Genomic DNA, 25,704 nt, shown 5'->3' on the forward strand with positions numbered 1-25,704 from the left:
CAGTGTAAACATGAAGTTACACATAGGCTAACTAAAATTGTGTTTAGAACTACATCATTCGAGGTAACATATAGTGGTATAAAAGATATACAAAATGACTTTCTCTTTGTTTGAGTTCATTGGGGTATGAACCTTCATAGAGTGAGGTCGATTATATGGCTGAGTTACTGCCGATGTGACGATAAATTTTACCTCACTCACTCATAGAGTGAGGGCCAAACTGTATGAACGTCGGAGCATAAAATTCTTAAATGCAGGCGAGCATCGTCATGTTCATAATAGTATTTTTTGTGATTCTGATTTGTTGTTTTTAAGACGTTTCTGAAAATACTCAGGGCTTTACTGATATTTCCAGTTTACTTGTCTAAAGGATGTCGACTAATTCGAATGAAAACTTGTGATTCTCGGAAAACTCTTAAAATATCGAATACTTGTCCATGTCTCTTATGGGTCTCCCTAGTTATCTAACCGATCTATTTGTTACCTGAAATGTCTGTCCACGTCTTCTTAGTGGCTTTTTTTCATAAATAAATTGCAAGTGATTCTGTGGTATTTCATTGGCTAACCAAGCATTGATTTTGCGTTTTTGTTTTCATAAACCGAAAATATATTAGACCACGCCCACTAACGAACTACTGTTTCCTGATTGGCTGACAATAGAATGGGAGGGGCTTGTGTTGCATCATTGTGCTGAACAATGGCACTGATATGTTCGACACATCCAGAGCATATACGTTACAAATGTTATACTACATTAAAGACCACTAAATAACAATCTGGTTTTTTTTCGTTATAATTCGTAGAAATCCAAAACAATATGAGGATAAACAAGGAAAATGCGTGACGAGCGAACGCATTGACCATGCGGCTCTTTCGTAATTCACAACACGGTCACAGTCGCAAAGACCGTTCGTCACCTGCAAGAACACTCGTCCCCACTTTCAATGAATGTTATGTGCTAAAATTCGACAAACCAATCAGAAAGCGCGTATGACTTCAAGTACTTAGGTCAAAGAATCCCTCAGCAATAATGTTTGATTTTATATACCCTAAATGCAGTTAAATGTGTTCAATCACACTATATAAATACTGTTAATCCGATGTGTTTTAAATAGGATCTGGAATATGTATGACAATGCTTTTAACTATGCCCGATTGCGCTCAGACGGAATCCCAAATATGGCTACGAGAGGGGCACGAGTCCCGGAATAACACGAGTTGATCACGAATGTCACAAAGACGTCTTTAAGACCCGTGAAGAGAATTGGTCTTCAGCAAACTATGCTTGCCGCGAGAGGCGACTACGCTTGTCGTAAGATGCGAATATCGGGATCGGGTGTTCAGGCTTGCAGACTTTGTTGATGCATGCCATCGTATCCCACTTGCGTAGATCGATGCTCGTGATATCAGTCACTGGATTGTCTGGTCCAGACTCGATTATTTACTGACTGCCCTCATATAACTGGAATAGTTCTGAGTGCTGTGTTAAACAGCAAACAAAGACGTGTATAGTAATGTGTTCAGAGTTTACGAGTTGGGGCGTGTAGGCAACACCTCAGCTCGGACAATTCCGCAACACCCGATAAAGACACATGTAACTTGTTTATCATTGCGAGTCACAGAGATATATTTTCGTTGAATATATTTGTGTATAAGATGTGAGATACTTAAGGGCCTTCTTTTTGTGCCGACTGGAATTGACAATTGAAATTCTTTGAAATATTATTATGAAATGAAATTAAATACTTACAATATTCACTTGATACACATCACATAACACACACCCATCACATCACATGATACACCACATCACATGACACACCACATCACATATCACACCACATCACATGATACACCACATGACAAATCATATCACATGACACACATCACATCTCATGATACACCACATCACATTGATTCACATCACATGCCACACCACCATCACAGCACATGACACACCACACCACATGATACACATCACATGACACGCCACATAACATCAAATGATACACCACATCACTTGATACACTTCACATGATACACCACATCACATGACACACTACATCACATTACATGATACACCACATCACATGACACACCACATCACGTCACATGACACATCACATGACACACATCACATCACATGATACACCACATCACTTGATACATATCACATGCCTCACCACCATCACAGCACATGACACACCACATCACATGACACACCACCATCACAGCACATGACACACCACATGCTACATCACATGACACACCACATAACATGACACACCACCATCACATCACACACCACATGACACACCACATCACATGATACACCACATCACTTGATACACATCACATGACACACCACACCACATCACATCACATGACACACCACCATCACTTGACATGGCAAGACAGAGTCCCGTGATATGACCTGTACAGACGGCTCTACTGCACTGGAAGCATGATGTATATTGCGGAGATACCAGGGCTGGGCGACTGGGTTAATGAAAACTTTTCCATCGTGTTGAAACTAGAGCCATGTGTGAACCGAGAAATCAGCAACTTTAATATTGATCTAAATCATACAACCTGGCTTCCAGACAAACAAAGACAGTTTTCAAACACTTGAAACAAATTTGTTTCCCTTTAATACCAGCGCCATCATTGGGTACAAAAGGGAGAGTATCCTGGTGCAATACCCAATTTCCAAAGTCTATGTTTTCTCCGATTTCTATGTATCCAATAAAGTCAAATCTAAAGCAGTTTCCATCAGTTTGGACAAAGTGAATGAAATAGTTATACATCGAGCATCTTTTGTAAATAGACTTAGAACTCGCGATTACTCAAATTACTTCATTCTATATCATGATTTGAAAAAGAAAAGAAAAAAGAATTTAAATAATACCATACTGCATGATATATCCAGAACAAATTCCATTCGTGTTAATTTCCAAGAAGGTCTAGTCACAAAGAAACCCATTCCATTAAGGTTGTGAAAAATGACAATTCCCATTTTTAACAGAAGGCATGATCAGCGTCATATGTGACATAAAGTAGTCCCAGGCGGCAGTAGACGTAGTGAGCAGGTTCTGCATCACCGACATTTGATGAATAATTAAGATCATGGTACATGTACCAGATTATGGTAGTGTACATTGCCACACTTGGAGCAACTCACGTCGTCGACTTTAGTTTAGGAAGAAACTACACAATTTGAATACAAACAGTATGACTATGGCAGACATTCAGGTACATAAATGATGGTCATTTAAAATTGATCGTTTGCTATCAAATAAGGTAGCAGTACCATGTCAGGTATGAATAATTTTGGCGATGACAATCGCAAGAAAAGTAAGAAGATAATTTATTAATTATTAATATATTTATGTAGACAAACTATGTGCACATATCATATTTCAATTTTATCCAAACGGACATTTGATTCCAATGTCATTTTAGAAAGGAAACATTTTGGAATACCAGCATGACCATTGTGCAGCGAGCTCGGTATTCGTTACACTATCCGCAGTCTAGATGTATAACTGTTGAAATAATTTATTTGATTTTCAGGCGAAGAATATCTACCATACTTGTTTAGGAAATCGAAAGAAAATTATAAACGACTATTTGAAATAGAAGTGATGAATGTAATCCGCCGTGTATGATATGCAATACTGTATGTGTGTAGACGGACGGACGGACGGGCTGACAGACAGGCGGACGAACGGACGGACGGACGGACGGGGTACATACTTAGTGTATGTTTCCATGTGTTAACACAATCACATAAAGTGTTTATTGACACAGCAGTGTATGTTTCCATGTGTTAACACAATCACATAAAGTGTTTATTGACACAGCAGTGTATGTTTCCATGTGTTAACACAATCACATAAAGTGTTTATTGACACAGCAGTGTATGTTTCCATGTGTTAACACAATCACATAAAGTGTTTATTGACACAGCAGTGTATGTTTCCATGTGTTAACACAATCACATAAAGTGTTTATTGACACAGCAGTGTATGTTTCCATGTGTTAACACAATCACATAAAGTGTTTATTGACACAGCAGTGTATGTTTCCATGTGTTAACACAATCACATAAAGTGTTTATTGACACAGCAGTGTATGTTTCCATGTGTTAACACAATCACATAAAGTGTTTATTGACACAGCAGTGTATGTTTCCATGTGTTAACACAATCACATAAAGTGTTTATTGACACAGCAGTGTATGTTTCCATGTGTTAACACAATCATATAATGTGTTTATTGACACAGCAGCGTATGTTTCCATGTGTTAACACAATCACATAAAGTGTTTCTTGACACAGCAGTGTATGTTTCCATGTGTTAACACAATCACATAAAGTGTTTATTGACACAGCACTGTATGTTTCCATGTGTTAACACAATCACATAAAGTGTTTATTGACACAGCAGTGTATGTTTCCAGTGAAGATTCGGGTTAGAATTGATCTTCAACAACCCATGCTTGTGGAAAGAGGCGACTTACGGGATCGGGTGGTCAGGTTCGCTGACTTGGTTGATTCTTGTCATCGCATCCAAATTGAGTGAATCGATGCTCATGATGTCAGTCACTGGATTGCCTGGTCCATACTCGATTTTTTTTTACAGACCGCCGTCACATAGCTGGAATATTGCTGAGTGCGGGGTTAAGCAAAAAACAAACAAAAAACAAAACAAATGCTATCGTAATACTCTAAAGGTACACAGTAATACAATTTAATTAACTGCCGGGCAAAAGAAAGTATACACCCATGTTTAATGGAGGCAAAAATGAGAAAAAGAAATGGTTTCTCGATGGTGATGTATTTTTTTCGGGTATCATAGTTGTGTTTTGGACCTTAACTTTGCAGTGCTTCGGCGACTGTTTTCAGCCCAGTAACGTTTGGATAACGTTTGTCTTCAAGTGTTTATTTTATTTTGTCTGGCAGTTTATGTACAAATGGTTACTTAGTATGATTTTTTGCAGGCTATGTATGTCACAAGATGTCATTGTTTTGTTCCTAAGCTAGCTATTTGTAACGGCAAACTGCAATAATCAAATCTAGGCAATAGGTACACCAGTAACAATGATCCACGCAGCGCCGGGCAATCAGCCAAGTCACACATTGTAACCATCCGATCCTCAATAGTCGTATGTTTGCGAATAATCAATATTTAGTTAACGTTATTATATATTATGCCTAATTCTAAATGTGTTCTAGTTCACCGGTGTTCATAGGGTATTAATTATTTGAAAATTAACTTTATAATCGGTATCCATTTCTTTAAAGACAGTAATTAGTACCTTTGACGAAAAGATATTTTGTGAAATCAATGTCAAAAACACTGGCGGATTCTGTGACGTCACTGGCAATATGGAATTGAAAATCTATGACGTAAAAGTAACACATTCGCGATGACATATAACTGTATCTGTTTTTTTGGTATTTCGATAATCTCACGGGGAAGTGAGGCGACAAGTGTCCCTCGCACCTGTTCTTCAAAGCAATTGACATCTTATTTAACTTTGAAGCCGGCATGGGAAGCGCTGTCCTGAAGCCATAGCATCTGCCAAGTCAAACAGCCTTTACGTCAGCTTTTTGCATATTTCATACTCAGTGGTAGCATGGCCTTTATCAACCAAAGAATTACATGGTGAACGCGAAGGGCTTCTTGTGCGAAACAAGACTATCACCATGCGAGTTCGACCTTCATCAAGGAATTACAGATCCATTCCAAAAATATACAACAAACAATCCATATCTACCCTGAATTTAAAGAGAACACACTCGTTGGTCGTGTCTGTGGATTGAAATTATTATTATAGGGTGTACGTGTTGGTAACCATTACAAACACGAAAATTGATTGACATATGTATACAAAGAACCCTAGAATGTCAGAAAGTAAAGAACTGCCAATGTTTTGCGTCCTTCTCGTTCTATTGAATACTGGAATCTACAAAACTGCAGTAAAATCCTTCCTTTGGCTCGGTCGATCCTCCGTCAGTGCTAGCAACCAATGACGACGATATGCACAGTGCAGTTTCTAACAAATCGCGCGACGTGACACGGTATTTAAACTTTCGCTCAGCAACTGAAATCTATTTAACGAACGAAAGCAACAGTTACCATTTAATCGTCTTGCTAGTCAACACACAGAAAACTGTGAATTGAGCGGTGCCCGCCAGAATCGAGTCAGCTCCGCCCCGCACTATCAGTGTACGGCCATAGCCCTACCACAGCAGTCGGCAGGACGGACAGCCAGCCAGCCTGCCAGCGAGCACCTCTGTCAGACATCGGGCCGGCCTGTCTCGGGCCGCACTAGTGCCCTATATAGTTAGGTCAATACTTCGGCATACATTACGCGCGCGGGGTCAGTGGTCCGAGCTAAGGACACGAGCTTGCTCGCGCTGGTCAGTCCCCGAGCCTGAGCGTGTATCGATTACATGCGCCCACAGGGCAGAGCTCGATAAGACAAGATAATAGGACTGTCCATTCAATAGAATACACAGTATACATACACATGTTTCCCTCACAAATATTGTCATTGGCCATGGATACCTAAACGTATATATATACGTATATATTTAATGAAAGCACGTGTGATAAATAGAGAAAATAAGTTTCCCGTTTAGACACGAGGAGATCATCTTATATCCGCCTTCGCGAACCCTTCCCGGCCTTGGTTTCAGCAGACAACTGTTACGTACGCGCGATCATGAGCTAATGTCCATACGCTATAGTAAAACCTTTCACCCCTACAGGAAATGGACTGGGCCGGTCGGCGGGGTCAGCCAACTGCAACACACATTGGGGCCACCACGCATCACTTGACCACGAGCCTTTCGGGGCGTTCAGCAGCAGACGGCTCTTAGCTGGCGCGTTTAGTTTTTTACTATCAGTGTATAGCAGCTCGCCAAGTCAACGGGGCTAGACTTCGGAGATAGAAGTTACACCAGCCGAAGTGGAGTCGCCCTTAGTATTTGAGTGATCCACATGTTTCAGCGCGGACATTGGCCAAACATTTACTGTTACACATGTGCTGAGTGACACAATTCCTAGAATGACCAGTCTTCGCTAACAGCTAGCCGTGTCGCCAAGCACTCCGATATAGTGGCAGCGGTCAATATACCGTGGCTCAACGGGAGTTATTTATAGGACTCAGGACAGCGGTCAGCAAGCCCCTCCCACCCAATAAGCTTGGGTCACCTTAGATGAACCCACTCCGGTAGCCGAGTAGACGGCTCGCGACTTGACGGAAGGACAGAAGGAAGAAGCTAGACAGGGAGAAATACGGCAGGTGCGGGAAATTGTTACCCATGATTCAGCTGGAAAGGCCGCCATCTTTGTTGATACTCTTTGTCCAGATGTAAAGCGACAAGTTCACGATTTTAATGTTGAGGCCATGTCACGGCGAAAACAGGGCCGACCACAGCAGCGGAAAGCCACGGACTCATGTGAGTTTCATGTCACTCTTTTATTTCATTGATTTCACCCGATTTGAGAGCTGTCACCCCCCGATCGCTCCTAGCGTCAGCGGCCCAGTCACTGGTCAGGGGTCCACGGCCGACCATATACTCTCTTTAGGCCTTTGTCGAGCCGATCATGTTGCACCATAGGGGAGGGGTAACACATATATTACGAAAGTTGGTAAACTTCTTAAACAAATTCTATCAACTTAACCATTATTTTCTACCGGTCATTAACAGGGTCGCGGATTGGAATAGCCAACGCTTTGGCGCTAAATTTATCGTAGGGTCTACCAGGATTTTGACATTGAAGCTCTGAGGCGAACCAAGTGTATGACGTAATGGATGCGTTGTATAGTTATGACATTCGGCAAATCTAGCGTATTAGAAAAGGATAGGGAAGTTAAAAAGAGAATGACACGTGAATTGTCGCAATGTCACAGTAGCAAAAGCATTCTAACTGAATGAATGACCAGTGAGTTCAGACGTACCCAGGGTAAAAGCCGATGTCTCGTCTGACGGACACGTTAGGCACATGTATGTTTGACCAAACGGAGGACAGGCGCGAGGGTATTATCCATGAAACACTCTGTCTCTCTCACTCTGCTTCCTCGGCACTTGGGTATGTGATCTGATGTATCCAGTTGGTTCGGCTGAGATACAACACGTGATAGCAACTTCAATACAGTACGTCAATCAAGTTGCGCCGACTCCAGGGCTAGAACAATACAGAGGAATATTGATATAACTGAGGTGTATAGCATTTACTGTTTATGAAAATCGCTTTGCGGAGAGAAGTTACGTATGTGGTTAGAAATATGATAGAATGAAGGGACGAGACATTATTATTGGGTCGCTAGAAGTGTCTTGTATTGTATGGAAAGTCTATTATGATACTGAGCACTGGGATTACATAGTCGGAAGAGGTATTGTCTTTTAGACATTTATTTGTACAATGTTGTATTTGGTGTTATCTTTCACTGCCTGTTTGTACTATTTATTTTCTTACACTGTTTATATCTTTCAACAATGTGTAACAGTTAAGCAATCAACAGTTTGATATGGTTGAAATTGCCTGAAAAAATATTCTAGTGTGTTGTTACTATCTGCATGTTTTGTCAACAGTGTTTTTGTCATACTTAAAAACAGTTTCTCTTGGTGAATTATTTTTATGGAAAGTTTGAAAATGTTCTATATTGTCAATCCTGTCATCAATGACAATTTCATTTTTTAAAGTTTTTATTTTATTGTCTTTGCTTTTAGATAATTTCTGATCTTTTAGTAGATCTAACTGGATTTTAGCTTGATGTTAAGATGTGATAATTTAACTTCTATTTGTATGTAGTTGAAAAAAATATGCAAAATACTTTTGAAAAATGTATTAACTATAATAGTCATGTGAAAAACAATCACAAAAGATTTCAGTAAATGTGTATGCACTAACAGTAAGTATTGGTGGTAAGCCTGTCTCCCAGCAGTAGCCTGGAGCTAAACATACACTACAAACGCTACATTAGTATAAACAGATTAAGTCAGGAGGTGGTGAACAGTTTATCACAACAGTCTATATGCGAACATAACATTATGCAATCAAGTACTGATCCACTGGGATCTGGAATTACTGATTAACGAGCTGTGAAGGCTACGTAATTAGTTTAAATTGGATTAGCCAGAGCAATTAGCATAGGGATTAATTAATGCTGCCAGCAGTGTTACTGGCCACACCCTTGACTGTAATAGCTGTTAATGGCCAGTTGCCTCCGCGAGGTGGGTACTACGGTAGGGGTCGGCAGTCCCTTGGTTGTATGAATCACCCAAGTTTAACAGTGACTTATGACTTCATGCTGGCCCGCAGGGTGCATTCAGCCATCAATGTAGGCACTTGTCTAGTCACCCCAACTGTATCTGGTCTTCTACCTGCAGAGTCTATAACAGGTGATTTAACTGATCAATGTTATGCACTTAAAAAGTTTTTTTGACATCACCAGTCTCTACTGCTTTGAACATTTTGTTATAGGTTAGCTATAACCAGAATTGGGTTTAAGATTTGACATGTTTCAAAGGAGTGTAAAGTTGGTTTTATTCGTTGTTAAAATTTCTAAAAATGTCCACTCTGAAATATTTATGGGTTAATTTTCTTTCTTGAAAGATTATCTTACATCTTGAATTGTAGTGGTTCAGTGACTTGTCAGTTTCTGCTCGCATGACTTAGTGGTCGCTGACCTTAAAGGGAAATCACTGGAGATTAAATATCGTAGTGAGATTTTTTTCTGCTTGAATAGTCAATACATAACTTATTTGTTTTATCTAGGATATTAACACATGCAAGGCTGGCAATTCCTATCATGAACACTGGAATTATATCATACTTTGTCCTGTGTGTTTGACAACACGGTAGCATAGTTAATCAAAATGCAAATAAGATATTGTCAGTGATGAATTGTGAGCATTGCAAGACAGAATTATTGTCCTGTCGGGTTTTTTTTTAGGAAGGTCAGACCTATGTGGTTGCTGCAGCTTCGCTTCTAAATGTTTTTCTGCAACACGAGGAAGTGCAGTTTGACCTGTGTGTGACCTCAGGTGTCACTTCCCTGACTTAACCAAATATATATATATTTAAATGTAGAATTAACATGGAAATAATTGTATTCAGTTTAAGCTTGAATTTTCAATTAAAAAATCATTATGAAGTTGCTGTTTGAGTCTGTGAAAACTGCTATTCCTATACTGAGGATCTACTGAGGACCTTAGCGTGGCTATAAAACATCTTTATTTCATTGAACTTGTGTTTTTACGACCTGTAACATTGAACCTTACATGCTTCAATTTAAAGGAAAGCTATATATAAATCTGGCTCTAAAGAAATCGTAAAAAATGATCAAACACCAAGAAAGGGGGAAAATGCCAATTATGTTGAATGGAGTAATTTCCCAGGTTTTGAATATTGATTTTAAAAAAAATTCATTTTGACTACTAGCGAAAGGAACTGGTTCCATCTGATTAGTTAGTTGATTGAGATATTCACATGAATTGAGAATATTAGTATTTCTGTAAATAGGGAAAAGAAAATGCCATATATTTATGAAGAAAGGTTTATGACCTGAAAACCTTTCAACAGATTTCTAATGAAGGCCGAAAGATTTTCTGTGTTCATTATACGGTTCAGATACTTTGTGGATTCTCAGTAAGAAAAAAACTCATTATTTATTTAAAGATAAATGCCCTTTCTTTGTGCTTATTCTTAGTTTTTTAAAGACTGACACTTAGGAAACAAAATTGTCTGGTGCATTAATGATAGAGTGGGCAGATTTTGTTCATGAGTTTAATCCATAGGTATATTGACGCAAAGATGGTAACAAGAACGATACAAGAACAGGATGGATTGGGAACTTTTCTTGCCAGACATTCTGAGAGACGAGACATTCCAGTAGATAAAAGCACTGATGGATATAGAAAACAGATATAGTGAGAGGTTAGATAGGAAACTTGTGAAAAGTTCAGTGTTTTATTTCAGAATTGTTATTTGGAAGAGAATTAGAACTGTTTTATGCCATGAGTATTAGATGTTCTTAACATAAAAACACTTTGCAGTAGGACCTAATCTTGTGTTTGTTTTATCTGACCTAAAAATTATTTATTCTAAGTTACAAATTGAAGGTCTTTGAAAGGCATTTAGAAGTGATACACATAAGGAAGAGAATATACAGTTGACATCCATATATTCTCTTCCTTACAAATTAAAGGTCAGCTGATACACTTTGGTTTATTTTCATGGATGTTTTGAAGATAACTATGATTATGTATTGGACAAAAGTTGAATAAGTTCTGTTAATCATGTATCTGTTAATAATTGCAATAACATTATTTTGTCACATGTTTAACATTCCTATTGTCCAATGTCATGTGATTAGTGTTAAAAGTCAGATGGGTTAAGTTGCTGTTGTCACTTAGGTCCATTGATCTTAGCTTCCGTGTAAAATAATGTCAATACATAGTGTTCAAGAAAAGGAAGAAAGAACAGTTCATTTCATAGACATTGAACAAAGAATAAGAATTAATGCTCGATTCAGAATGTCAAGCTTGACATGAATATTGTTTTAAGGTTATAGTTACTGTTAATATTAGTTTTTAGAAGAAGACGATTTTGCTCCCGGTTTTATGCTGGCACTGAAACGTCTTCATGGCTGGCTTGACAGGAACCAAAGTGAAAATTACATCATGACATTAGTGAAATGAATGTAATTTGTGGGAATTAGGAAAGTCAATTCACACTTGTCCTGTAAACGTTTGGAGACATTAGGAATCCCTGAAGGTGTTGCTTAAAAACATGGGGTAAGAATGGCGATGCCAATCACATCATTTGTGCTGTGTTTAATAATTCCGCGAGATATATATGAAAGTAGTTTTTATCACTGAAGAATTTTTAAGAAAGTATGTGAAGCAGTTTTTTTATGTGAACCAATGTTTACATAGCACTATTACAGTAAGAGTTAAGAAGCAGTATTACAATAAGGGTTAAAAAGCAGTATTACAATAAGGGTTAAAAAGCTGTATTACAATAATGGTAAAAAGCTGTATTACAATAAGGGTTAAAAAGCAGTATTACAATAATGGTAAAAAGCAGTATTACAATAAGGGTTAAAAAGCAGTATTACAATAATGGTAAAAAGCTGTATTACAATAAGGTTTTAAAAGCAGTATTACAATTAGGTTTTAAAAGCAGTATTACAATAAGGGTTAAAAAGCAGTATTACAATAAGGTTTAAAAGCAGTATTACAATAATGGTAAAAAGCTGTATTACAATAAGGGTTAAAAAGCAGTATTACAATAAGGTTTTAAAGCAGTATTACAATAAGGGTTAAAAAGCAGTATTACAATAAGGGTTAAAAAACAGTATTACAATAATGGTAAAAAGCTGTATTACAATAAGGGTTTAAAAGCAGTATTACAATAAGGGTTAAACAGCTGTATTACATTAATCGTTAAGCAGTATACCGATAATGATGAGGGTTAAAAAGCAGTATTACAACACAGGTTAAAAAGCAGTATTATAATTAGGGTTTAAAAGCAGTATTAAAATAATATTTATGTATTTCGCACCCTAATATGTGTAACGAAATTTGGGGTGAAGAAATGGGCCTTAGCATCACGAGAAATTCTCAAGAGTTGTCGTCCTGAAAGTGTACGTGACTGCACAGTCCAGGTTGGTACACAGGTATGGTTTCCCATATGCATCATTTATGCCTTTACTACATGCTGAAATTTGATACTCAATCAAATCACTCAAAAAGGTACAGTATCCAGAGCATTCTGGAAATATTGCACTGCTATCACTTACTCTGTGTGATAAGTTTTGTCCACCATGCTCAATATATTTATCTCAATGGAATATAATAGGACTGAATATAGGTCTGACTTCGTGGATCTGTGTATGTGTAACCAAAACACACTTCCTATGAGTAGAAACTGCTCTTCGTCAGTGTGGATGATGCTTACACAAGATGCTGTCACCTGCTGACTGCTAATTGATCACTTTTCATTTGACCTAACTGTCAATGAAATAATGTCATGTTTCTTATTATTCAGCTCTAATAATGCCAGAAATCTCTTTCTGATTGTTGTCCTAAAAAATTAGAGTTGCTGTCATTAGGTTGGCAATATTATATATATTTGTTCTTAGTATTCATTTTATTAATGTGACTTACGTATGTATCAAATTCATCATGAGCTAAAACTTTTAAGATTTTTTGTCAAAATTTTCCTTCATAATGCACTGTTGCTTATTTTCAAGGTACCATACCTTAAGTATGAGTACCCATGCCACAGTTTCATTTACTTGTCAAATAAATGAAAGATCAACTATCACTCTGAATTACAAGTTGATTTTACTGACTAAAGAAACACAAACATTTGTGAGTGAGTTTGGTTTTACCCCGCTTTTAGCAATATTCCAGCAATATCACGGCAGGGGACACCAGAAATGGGCTTCACACATTATACCCATGTCGGGAATCGAACCCGGGTCTTCGGCATGACGAGCGAACACTTTAACCACTAGGCTACCCGAACACCCCTCCAAACATTTGTGAACTTCAGACCATAATAATGGCATTCCTGTTTCTTTCGCATGCTGTTTTCTGCAGTGTTAATGTGACTGAAAACACCGAATATTGCTTTACAGAGCTAAAGAAATTTGCAAAATCTTCGTAAATTTGCAATAAATTCTGGTAAAGAAGATAATGTGAAAAATTACTAAAACAATGTCCCTTCTTGCTGTGACAGTTTAAGATGGTTCCAATTTCATTGCTCGCAAACTTTGGTTTGGCCAGTGATTTATTCTTTAAGTTATCTCTTCTTAAATATCAATTAGTAATTAATATGTTTATGTGTTTGATTTTAAGAAGTATGCTTTTTTCAAACGCAATGGCCTAAGTGACATATATTCTATTTAGATTTTCCAGCTGTAGATTGTAAAGAGTTGAAACAGTCCAGTGATTAAGAATTACACACAGCTGTCGACACTCTCCATTGATTAAAAAGTGTGTATCATGATTCAAATGACAGTTGGTATTTTCTTAATTTGTACAGAAAACCGTGATAAAATGTGCTCCCTAAAGTCAGAAGTAAGGCTCTTAATTTCAAGTGTGTAATTTTTTGTCCAAAATTTAAAAGGTAAAGGGTCCTTGTCATTACCCTAACGTAATTGCTGAAGGGCTGGTATTGTCCTGAAATTCAAATACCACAGAGATTCAAATACCATAGCCAAAGCACCCCTTAAGGATGCCAGGATCACCCTAATTACTGAGACATTATTTTGATACAGTCAAACACCGTTTGATGCGTCTTACTTACTGTTGTCTCGAAGTAAAAGCTTGGTCCCTGTGTATTTCGTCTTTATTCATCATTTTCGGTTGTCTCGATCGAACCTTGGCAAACTTGGAAATTTCACGTAGGTCCCTTAAACTTCAACACAACAGTGTTTGTATTTTGCAACATGTTTCTTTATAGTTGTATGATGGTAGATTCTGTCAGAATTCATGGCTTATGATATAGTATGATGCAGCTGTGAGATATATGGTAACTATCTGTATCATGATACCTATGTGTCCACATCTTGATGATTGGAAGGTTGTAGCCTGTGGCTTCTGATGTATTATTTTACAGCCAGTTCTTTGATTTTGGCTCGGTGATCTGTCACAATAAGAAGGGTGGACAATGCCAGTGGTACTCTTGTCATAATAATGTACTGGCCTGTGTCTTGCTGTGTATGTAGCAGTGTGTTATATAGGGTTTATCTAGAATAATGTACTCAATGATGATCCCCTATTGGACAATAGCCTTGAGCTGTGCTTTATATCTGATTGTTGTATCAACTTGATACACCCCAATTCTTTCAAATCTTTTGTATCAGTACTAGAAAAGAAATACTGAGTGTAATTGCAGGCAACAGTATCATGATGCATTGAGCTAAAGATTGATCGTGACACCCCTATTTTGACACTTCTACTGCTGAATGCATTGTATTTCACAAGACCAAAATGTCATTAAATGCCTGTTACTAATATCCCCTTCTAACCACCATTAGGCCACAGTAAATGAATCATAAGAGTTTTAACCAGATTTTATTAAAAAAAAATTGGGTAGGAGGAATTTTAGTTTCAGCTCACCTGTCCTGAAAGGTCTTGTGAGCTTATGGCATCGTAAATGGTCGTCCATAAACCATTCTCAAATTCTTCTCCAAAATGGCATGATGGGTTCAGTTGAATTTTTGTGGATGTTTGTTACTATGAGTAGGTTCAAGCTAGTTCAGGCATCAGAATTGGAATTTCAATATGGCCACCAAGTAGACATCTTCGAGTTTTAAAAATATATATTCAATAATCTTCTCCATAGATGTGAAACTTGGTGGGTCAGATAGTCATTGTATGTAGTTCCAAGTTTTTTCAAGACATTTTGACCAAAAATAAAATATGGCTGCCAGACTGAGGAAGTTAAATTTTGGCATGTGTGGTTCATCATTTTAGTCTTAGTTTTTTGTCAGTGTTCATGCAGGAAACATGAGGCAGGGTACTTGGTAGTGAGGCAAGCAGTGATGAAAAACTACTAATTAATTAATGGTAGCCTAACTGTGTTCTCAAGATAGTAGCCGGTGTCTATTACATGGCGAGGTATTACATTTTATCTCGTACTGATGGTGCAGATTACTTTAGATGAAATTAACCCTAATTTTGTTGTATGTTCTTGATCTTTGGGACTCAATGAATAAACTGGTGTGATTGAGAGCAATATGACTTTGTCAAGGCATTCTCTATTTCTATGATCCAACTGGGACCTGTGTAGATTTTTGTAAGATCATGACCATTAGGGATTTTGGCTAAATTACTTGCTTCCATGGATCGTGCATTTGTGAATATTTCAGAAAAGGTTGCCTTGAATTTCTTTGAAATTTTTTTTTTTTCATATTTGTATGTTTAATCAAAATAAGCATATATTTATGTTTTTGAGATTAATGTATAATCTTGAAAAGTGATGAAAAAAACATCATTCCACTGGCGAGTCTGGAGATGTAGACAGTGAAATTAGGTGAATGACGATTGTTGATCTTCAATAGCAAGCATTACTGGCCTATGAAATATACATTAGACATAATTGATCCTTTTTGCATAATTAGGTCCAGAATGTTAATTTCTACTTTCATTATTGTCTGGGTCGTCCATGGTCTAGCCTCCATGCAACTTTGCTAATTAAGATAGTCCTGGTAGGACAGCTTTGTTCGGAGACCAGGATGTTCGGAGCTGCTCTACTGACCCGCGTCAAGGCTGACATTATACCTCTGCTGGCAGATATTCACTCGAGTTGGTCACAGACCTTTCAACAGTTCAACGTTTATGTCAAGATTATTAATATGACTCCAAAAATAATGTTAATGACTTCAAATTTGGATGTGCCCCTTTTGTTTGCCACCCCATGCTATCACATAATTATTTATTATCAGGATTTGACACCGCTAATTTGATATATACTACTCAAAAGAAGTTAAACCACACTTCTTTAATTTTAATATAGTTAATATCAGAGTTAAATAGTTAAACACATTAAATATAGTAATATGAAAGAAGTGGGTGTTCTGTAACTTCTTTTGAGTAGTATACATAATAAGATTTGAGTTAGAAGTGCCATTTGAGTGACTTGAATCCAGCTTTTGAGGGTCGCTATTTGGCCCCAAGTTAGTCCCCCTTTAAGATGTTCCCCCAAAAGAGCCTGTCTATCAGTATTTGACACTGCATGCCATACATGAAATTGGCTGAGTCAATATGTTGCATAAGCCAATGTGTATTCTGTTCCCCATCATCAAGAGACATAGTTCCTGTTCTTAATTGTATTGAAGGTTCCATTCCTACGTCTGTGGCTTGATCTATAGACTTGTTTTTGGTAGAAACAGTTATGTGAGCAGCAGTGTTTTATGATAGTGATATACACATGCAATGGTTATTATTTGTTACAAGTGCAAATAGAAGACAGCTGGGTCAGATTCAGAGAAACTGGTAATTGTCACATCTCAGTGTTTAACATTAAAAACATGAGTCAAGTGTTCCTTTACAAACCCTTGAGTTATTAATTAAAGATTTGGGAGATCCTAGGTTAAAACAATATTGCAGAAAGCCTCAAAGACCAGTAGACCCTTTGTGATTTCTAAACAATTCAACAATTACTTCGGTCATGGCTACAATAAGCACGAGATTCACACAACATATAAGGTTTGTTTCATGTACATTTAATGTGTAGTGTCGACATTTTGCTGGTATGAAAGTCAAGATAGCACATGCTAGTGGGATGTTCCATGCATGCTGAGATGTTTCCTTAGATAGATAAATGCTTTATTTTATTACGTTAACCCTTAAGACCCACTGTACAATGTTTTACAGTCACATTTTACCAATCAAAATCAATCTGTTTCATTGTAGTTTTGAATTATTCAAACTATATTAAAACTTGAAAAATGCTGAACTGCCTCTTAAAAACTATGACGTTATAAGTTTAATGTACATGTTTTTTAGGTATCCAGTTTGAAAGTACTCATGCATTGTTCCATTTCACAAGTAGGAAGTGAAGATATTGCAAGAAGTGACTATTTGTGAGTGTAACCATCATAGTTTTTCTCACGGGTCCAAGTCTGGTTTGATAGTTTGTGTCAAAAATAATTAATATGTTTTAAAGTCTGCTGTCCTATCTCTCCTGTTAGAAATGTTCACACCACTCAGATTTTAAACAACTTTCAAGGTAGTAATACCTCCCTCATCATTTTTCCCCATAATTATCTCAGTGTCGCCACTAGCAAAGGAAACAAAGACTTGCACTGGACTGTGGACAATTCACACCAGGCTACTCATAGAAACCTCCTTTCATCAGATTGATGAATTTTGTAACTGAAAAAAAAAAGAAGCAAAAAACATTTTTGAGAGAGAAAACTGTAATCTTGTTGGAATAATGATTTGAAAGGAAAAAATTATTACATATGAAAGAATTTTAGTTAACACTTTGAAACAGGTTAATTGTTTGTTTTTTTGTCCCAAGAAAACATATATCCTTTTAGAACAAATTGTTTAAAAGTCTTGGTTTATTTTAAGTGAAGTAGTCATATCTACCTACTGCTATACAACTTTAAACCTACTGCTATACAACTTTAAACAGAACAACCATAGCACACATTTTTAATTTATTATCTGAACATGTAAATTCATTTCATAGACTGCAATAAATATTCAGTGAACTGTATCCCCAAGGTCTGTAGGTGTTACAAGAGAGAAGCTAGATCCCTCACTGCACTGATTGTTCATGATGTGTCTACAGCCTGTCTACACTTGACATCATTTAATGTGGAGGCATAGACACACAATTCACATCAAAACTTACAGCATGGGAAGCTTTTTTGAAAATTGTCCCCAATTTCTTTTAATACAATTTGTATATGTTTAGCATAGCTGGATTGCAAACTTTGAAATGGCTTGAAAGAAGATCTGTCTTCAGCATGTAGCACAACTGTCTCCCATAAGTGTGTTTTGTTACCTTTCTGTCATAGCCTTGAAACAGGGATGTTATAGCCTTGAAACAGGGATGTTATAGCCTTGAAACAGGGATGTGAATGTGTTATCAGTAGTAACCCATCATGGTCTTCCATTTCCCCATTCAAAACTTAAAATTAGTTATCATATACCACAAATGATGATTGAGAATATGTAACATCATGTGCCCCTACTGGTATAATGGTATAAAACATGAGTATATTTTAAGTTGTTACTTTTGTTAGGCCACATTTGGTGAAATTGTTATTTTTTATGATTGTTTTATCAAATTATGATGAAAATACTATTTCTGCATAAAGTAGATGCCAAAGATAAATGTCCATGTAACCACAATTTTTTGTAGATGCCAAATGTTAAAGTGAAAGAAGTGTTTTATTGTACATGATCTTGAGTTTACAAAGTGGCTTTCAAGCTCGGAGTTCTCTCTCTTCCCTACCCCCCCTCCAGTGATTGACCGTCAGTAGCAGATGTGTCAGTTGTGTGGTTTGCAAGATCTTTGGTGGTTTTTTTCTGCCAAGGAGTAGGGGAAGGAGCTAGTCAGTCAAAGAAGATTCCTCACTTATATTATCCTCTGTTGATGGCTAACCAGGAAGTACTATCAAATGTTCTGAAAATAAATGGACATTAGACACTGGCAGTTTGGAAAGGAAACTGAGCAAGTTATTTTATCTCATGAATTGTTAGTCTTTAAGAATTTCATGAGAAATCATTGTCAGCTACTCAAGGTTACTCCAAACATGATCAGCTTTCATATTGTCTGTACTGGCCTCTGTGGATAGGTTTTCTAGGGACTGTATTTGCAGTAAATAACTATTGTATTTGAACAGATGACATTACCACCTATTGAAAAGTCGTTGTAAAGCAGCTGTAATCGGCAGTCAATAGATCCTTTCTCCCTTTTAATGATCCATCTTTGTTTGCTCTCATGACTAATCCAATGTATCTAATTATCTCTATTTTTAGAAGTTGTTTTTAATTACATAATGTATTGACCTGTCTCTATTTGCACAGTGAGCGAGGCATTTGGAGAGATAATATATAGGTCAGGGGTGAACATGGAGGCCCCGTTACCTCTGTTTGCTGGCCAGGAGACTGGTGGCAGATAGGCAGTTTGTTGGCAGTGGTGTACTCTCATCCTTGTTGGTGCGACTTCTGGTACAAGCAAGTTCACAGCTGTTTAAGGGGAAATGAATAGGGGCAAGCAGATGTCTGCTTGAAAGTATGGCCGGTTGGCCGGTGGGCTGTCTGGCTTGTCGGCTGTTTGTGGCTGGCTGTCCTTTTACATTGCCCGGGCAATTGCCGTAAGGTTGTGTTGATACAGCCACATATTATCCCACACTGGCCCTCTGTCTGCTTCCTGCATTGGCTAACAGCCTTGTGTGAAGGGACATCCTTTCAATATTACCTGCGATGACATAACCGCCCTCGTCCCAAAATGGCCAGTTGTTGGGGTATTTGTTGACCTGCCAAGCCCGTTGCCTAAGACTGGACATACCAGTTGACTGGGTAGGGAGTGAGTCACTGCCCCTTGACAGCTGGTGAAGTGGGGAGCTTCTCCCCTCCCCTCCTTTCTCCCTCCTCCTCCCCCCCCTCCAGTAATGAATGCCTTCTGTGCGTCCTGATAGATAGACAGGCCAGCCAGCTACCTCCACACAACCAGCGCTTGGGCAAGTTTATGCGAGGTTGTGTAATTTTAGATAAGCAAGGTCAGGTGAGGTGACCCAGGTTGTCCTGAGCTGATCCTGTTCCCAGGTCTGACATTGGCCACCACTTGGCTGGCCATTGTCAGGTCTCCCTGTCCCTTCTATGAGGTCTTAGTTGCCTAAATTGAGGGCGTCACTCAGGTCTTCAATCATTGAACATATAGGGCACTGTTCACTGAAGTGTTCCCACACAGGACACGCTACACTGCCCGCACAGCAACTTCTTTACAAGTTTCGTCTGGGCCATTTATCCTAGCAACTGCTCATCAGAGGGTATTAACATAGTCTAAGGACAGAGAGGGGGTCATCTGAGGTTTGATAACTAAGGTAGTGATCGAGTACACAAAACGCAGGAATCTGCGCACTGATTGGTCAGCTCAGGTTATGTGCTCAGCAGGATACCAAAGTGGCTATTTTTTTCACAAGTTCAAGAAGTTTTTTCAAGAGGCTTCTTAGCTTGCCGAGTCTTATTATCACAAGAGATATTCTTGTCTGTGTCTGACAGTTGCCTGCTTCTTACCCAAAGCAATTGTTGAGAATGTGACTGGCCATTCCAAATAACCATGTGGGCGAGAAATAGCCACAGCTGTATTCTGCAGTTGTCCAACATTTGTGTGGCGAGTGAAAAAAAGACTAACTAATTGTGTGGGGAATAGATGTACTGCATAGCGATTCTCTCTCTCGCTATAACACGGGTGCTGGTAAAAGCCATAACATTTGACCCTGTTGCGTATGAGTGGGTTGGGTGAATACGCTATATTTGTGGCACATTGTCACCTTAGCACAGGAGAATAGGGAGGTGTAAACAAGGATGCCTGTATAATGCCCGGCCGCCACCCCACATTACATCGGGGCGACAGTGGGCACCTTGCCACCTAGGTCACTGCCTGGCCAGCCGAGGGAGCTTGGAGTTGCCACTGCCACAACTGCTCGCTCGCTCCTGCGCATGCGAGGGCGCAGATCACTTGCGCTGCCCGTTGTGTTCTGCCTGCCGCCACAGTCATAAATGGTCGTGACATGCTCGCTTTGCATGTTGCACACTTGGATTGTGCATGGCCACCACTCTGCATTACGAACTACTGGCAACAGCTACAAAGAAAGTGATAGCCTCTCCGCTATCTGTTCAAACAGAAGAACCACATTTATCTGGCTCTCATTTGCACATGGTTTATCTATTTACTGTTTGTTGACTGGAGAGGGCAAAGAATAATACAAGAATTGATTACAGGAGCTTTGTCGCCATTTCAGTTACAAGAGAAAATTGATAGAAAATTGAAAAATTTGACTTTCGAGCCAGTGTAAAGGTTTTTCGTTTAACATCATACACAAGTAATAAGGTTAGAATTGGGTGTCTAAATGAAAATAATATCACTATAGACCTTTGGATACTAAATAGTTGCTTTAGACTTTCAACAGATGATATTTTTTCAATTTAAAATCTAAAAGTATGAAGACAATTCAATGTGTCCTTATTATGCGAGTTACTTTCACATATTTTGTTTCCACAGCAACATGTCAAATATTTTCATTTATCTATTTATGAATAATTTATTTAAGTTAATTGATAAATAAATACAGCCAAGAAACAACAAATATGTTTTTAGAATTAGGTTAGAAGATTATTCCATGATGCGGTTTAGGTTTGTTCAGGAATGTTCTGGTGATTGATGATTGATGATTGCTCTCCGAAACAATTAAATGAAAAACTGTATGTGTCATTAATCGATTGTGAGAAAGTTAATATTTTGTATTAAAAGTTTGTTTAAAATGTAGTATAAATGTGTCGCAATCACAAATTCTCATCTGTGATATTTATCCAATATTTTCTTTTCTGGAATAAGATATTGAACATTTAAAATCATCAGAGTACTTTGACTTGAAATATCTGTTAAAGTTTTCAAAACAATTATGTTAGATGATTGATCATTTTGAACAAACCGTTTATTAGCCAATGATGGTTGTACTGTGATGGGCTTTCAGCTGTGATCCAACTCCCACACAATGGGGTAGGTTCATGATACATACACACATATTGGTTGTTTACACGCGGGGAAGTACAACTGAAATGAACAATATTAAAAATAAATATTTGTAATTAATTACAGATATTTAGTATTCACATCATTCTAGTTGACATACTGACAGGTAAATTATTGACCTGTTATGGTCGGAACATAGAGTAATCATTCAAGAGTTGTGATTAGGCCTTGGATAGCAATGTTGTAATTTTCCTGAAGTTTTTGTTGAAGATGTAATATTTTTAGGTAATTATGAGGTAAATAATATACATAGATGACAGGCCACAAATTTGTTTATTTGTTCAAATAGACCTAATTAGTTATGTTATCAAACAATAAATATCCTATTTGTAATGTTTTCTAACGTTGCTATTAGAATTTATTGATTTGAAATTATTTTGTACATTAATGGTCTCGCACATGTTCCGGCTATTCTGATATTGGAGATTCAATTCATCTATTGCAGTCTAATGTGTAAGTGAGGCAGTAAATAATTCAGGAAATACATTACAATAAGGAGAATGCACTGAAGAGAAATATCAACTGTAGAATTCGGACGAGCCAAGAAAAATTTGATAACAAATATGATTACTTAATATTTCAGGAAAAAAATTGTACATTTTACAAGGACAGCAATTAAGCAGAGAGGTGAAATATGTTCTGCATCTTAAAATTTTGATTGCTTGTCATATTTCAACTGTGAAAAGAAACATTGCTTGTGTTTGAAATATTTCAAGAAGCATGATGGCAGCCCCAATTGCACTGTGGACTAGTTATTCAGAGAGGTGTGGTTCCTAAGGTTGAGAGTGGACAGGGCTTGTTGCCGACTTGCCAATCGGCCAGAAAAAGGCCAGGAATGTTTGCTTAGCCTTGGATTACATCACCTGAAAGTGTCCATGCGCTAACAGAACAATGGCTGTCTTATTTCAGATGACCAGCAGTGCGGCGACACTGGTGTTTAGAGAGCCATGTTTAAATCTTGGTGTAAGTGTTCCGCTTGTGGGGCCGATACCAAAGACCAGTGATGAAAGATATGTCTCAACGGTTTCCGTTACTTGCCACCTCACTTGGCAAATTCTTGCATCCTTCATCTCCATATTCTTCGGGTTACTGTTCTTGAGGGCTGCTAAATCTTGGCTTTGTTTTCAAATTAAAGAGTAGAACTTTGAGTGTAAACTTATATTTGTTAATTGTTATTAATATCTTCAAAGAGAATATGTCATTTCATAGCCCAATAGGGTGATATTTATTGCACATTACTACCAATTGGTAAGAAATTATTCACATTTGGACGGTTACATATTTTTGTGATATTTGAAATATATTTTTAAGTTTGATTCTGATTAATGACAGAAGAAATCAACAGCACATGTAAATCATATATAGCATGCTTGGTGTTATATTCCTTGACATGCAAGGGAACATGGTAATAAAAGAGTTCATACTGTGCCAGTCAGTGTTCAATATATGGATATGACAGTATTGAGAAGACAAGAAGCTTTTGTATTTTTCTTCTCAAATTGGATTTGAATACAGTTCTTGTATGACTTCACAGCTACAGTTTAAACATGCCCTTCATTGACTCGAGCTGGTCGGTTGTCTGTGATGATGAAAATATGGCACTGACCAATCACTGCTGTTGATTGGCCCAGTGGAGTTGCCCTTTCAAGAGGTGAGTGATGTCAGGAGGTAGTGTCCCATCTCCTGCCACATACCTGAGCCCGACTTCGCCCCACATTTGGCGAGGTGGCACATGGTAGTTGTTGCAGGCTATTTAGCCTGTCAGTGATATCCTCACGGCACTGGGATTACTGACAAAGCTTGGAACATCCCAAGACATCCTGCACTCTACGACATATTAAGGAATGAAAGTATAAATTACTTTCTTGCTGCAAATTACAAATGACACACCAGGCATATTTTGAGGGGGGCTCCAAAAAAATATTGGCAGTTTCCATCAGTGCCAGCCCTTTGACCTCAAAAACTATTTCCCCCTCAACTATTTGTGTTCCAGACAAGCTGGTCCGGTCATGAGGTCTGGCTTGGGAACCAGGGCAGGCTTTCAATTTACTTGGGACTTGAGTATGTCAGCAGTGCTGTGGTGGTTACGTTTGTGGGGGTTGTGAGGGGGTATAGGGTTACCTCACCACAGATGCCGAAAGAGCTGCCGCAGACTGGCCCAAGACCTAGTGGCAGGCTGTGTATGTACACTCTTTCCTGTTGGAGCAGGGAATCACACCACTCTCCCTCCTCCCCCTCCCCCCAGCCAGACCATCACCCCTCCACACTGACTAGACAAGAGGCCCTCTTCGGTCATCGGCAGTCATCACTTGAGGAACAGCGTGCCAAATACTAAGATGCTTGACTGATTAAAGAAATATTAATGTCCATCCATTTCAGGCTTTTCATGTAAGATTCTGTACAAGACACTGAGCTGCCTGGTGATGTTGAACTTCAAGACATTGACTGAAATATAATGTATACTTTATTAGGAGTGTCAGGTTTGTTGTCTTTGAGAGCAATAAGAAATGAGACAAGATGTTGATAGCCTTTATCATTACTGTTCATGGTCATTGTAAAGGTCAAAGTATCATGTTCTTTTCAATATTAGCTAGAATGGTGTTATAATAATTTGAAATGATTGACATGACCATCCTTAAAATAAGGTAATTTCGTTGACAAGTAAAATATTTTGTTTGATCATTGTCCAATAATGTGAAACATGTAAGGATGAGCTTCAAACATATGATGACATTAGACGTACATACCTGTACATGGACCCACCCTTTTCTGTTGGTAATCTCTGTGTGGGTATTATGTAGGGATTCAGCATGACCCAACATGTTGATCCGAGATTATGGAAATGAAACAGCCCCGGGTTATGTCACTTGTACAGCTTGACTGGGCACAGCTAAGATATGCAGGACTAGGGTGGATCTGCTGACAGTGGCTAAACAAATTAACTGGACTCATTTCACTGTATTCAAAGTTGTATATATTTCAAGTTACAAAATGGCTCCATTGGAAAAATTAAAAGAAAACACAAATGCAAAAATACATTCCAGAAATAGGATTTCATATCTGATGTGGATGTCATGGGATTCTTGTGTTTATAAAGTATAGTGGGTCCCCAGTGAGGTGTTTTGAAATGTTCAGAGATGAGTCCAACCTGTGGAAGGCCTCTTCATACTGGGTGACATTATGTGGGAGTTGGAGCCATACTTGCAGCCTGGTACCAAGACTGTGATGGAATCAGGTCAAGGGAGAGAGGAAGTGACTGGCATTCCAATGTCACCCTAACACATAAAATGCATCGTCCCCTTCCTAGCACACACACCATCAGTAGCCCCAGCAGGCAGGGTAGGGTCCACATGATGTGTCATGTGACACGCAGATCATGTGTCCTTTCCAGCA

General features: G+C 38.2%; 1 protein-coding gene across 1 annotated transcript in view; it reads left to right on the forward strand.

Moving 5' to 3' along the window:
- The first annotated feature begins 6,708 nt into the window (after nt 1–6,708).
- Nucleotides 6,709–25,704, forward strand: part of LOC139444160 (B-cell lymphoma/leukemia 11A-like) — a 68,156-nt gene continuing 49,160 nt past the window's right edge. Inside the window, exon 1 of the mRNA XM_071225058.1 lies at nt 6,709–7,472. Within this exon, the coding sequence (XP_071081159.1) occupies nt 7,421–7,472 (52 nt within the window). The 5' untranslated portion in view covers nt 6,709–7,420. The remainder of the gene's footprint in view (nt 7,473–25,704) is intronic.

The sequence above is a fragment of the Haliotis cracherodii genome, unplaced genomic scaffold (assembly GCF_022045235.1).
Source record: "Haliotis cracherodii isolate W230 unplaced genomic scaffold, xgHalCrac1.p SCAF_5, whole genome shotgun sequence".
NCBI lineage: Eukaryota > Metazoa > Mollusca > Gastropoda > Lepetellida > Haliotidae > Haliotis > Haliotis cracherodii.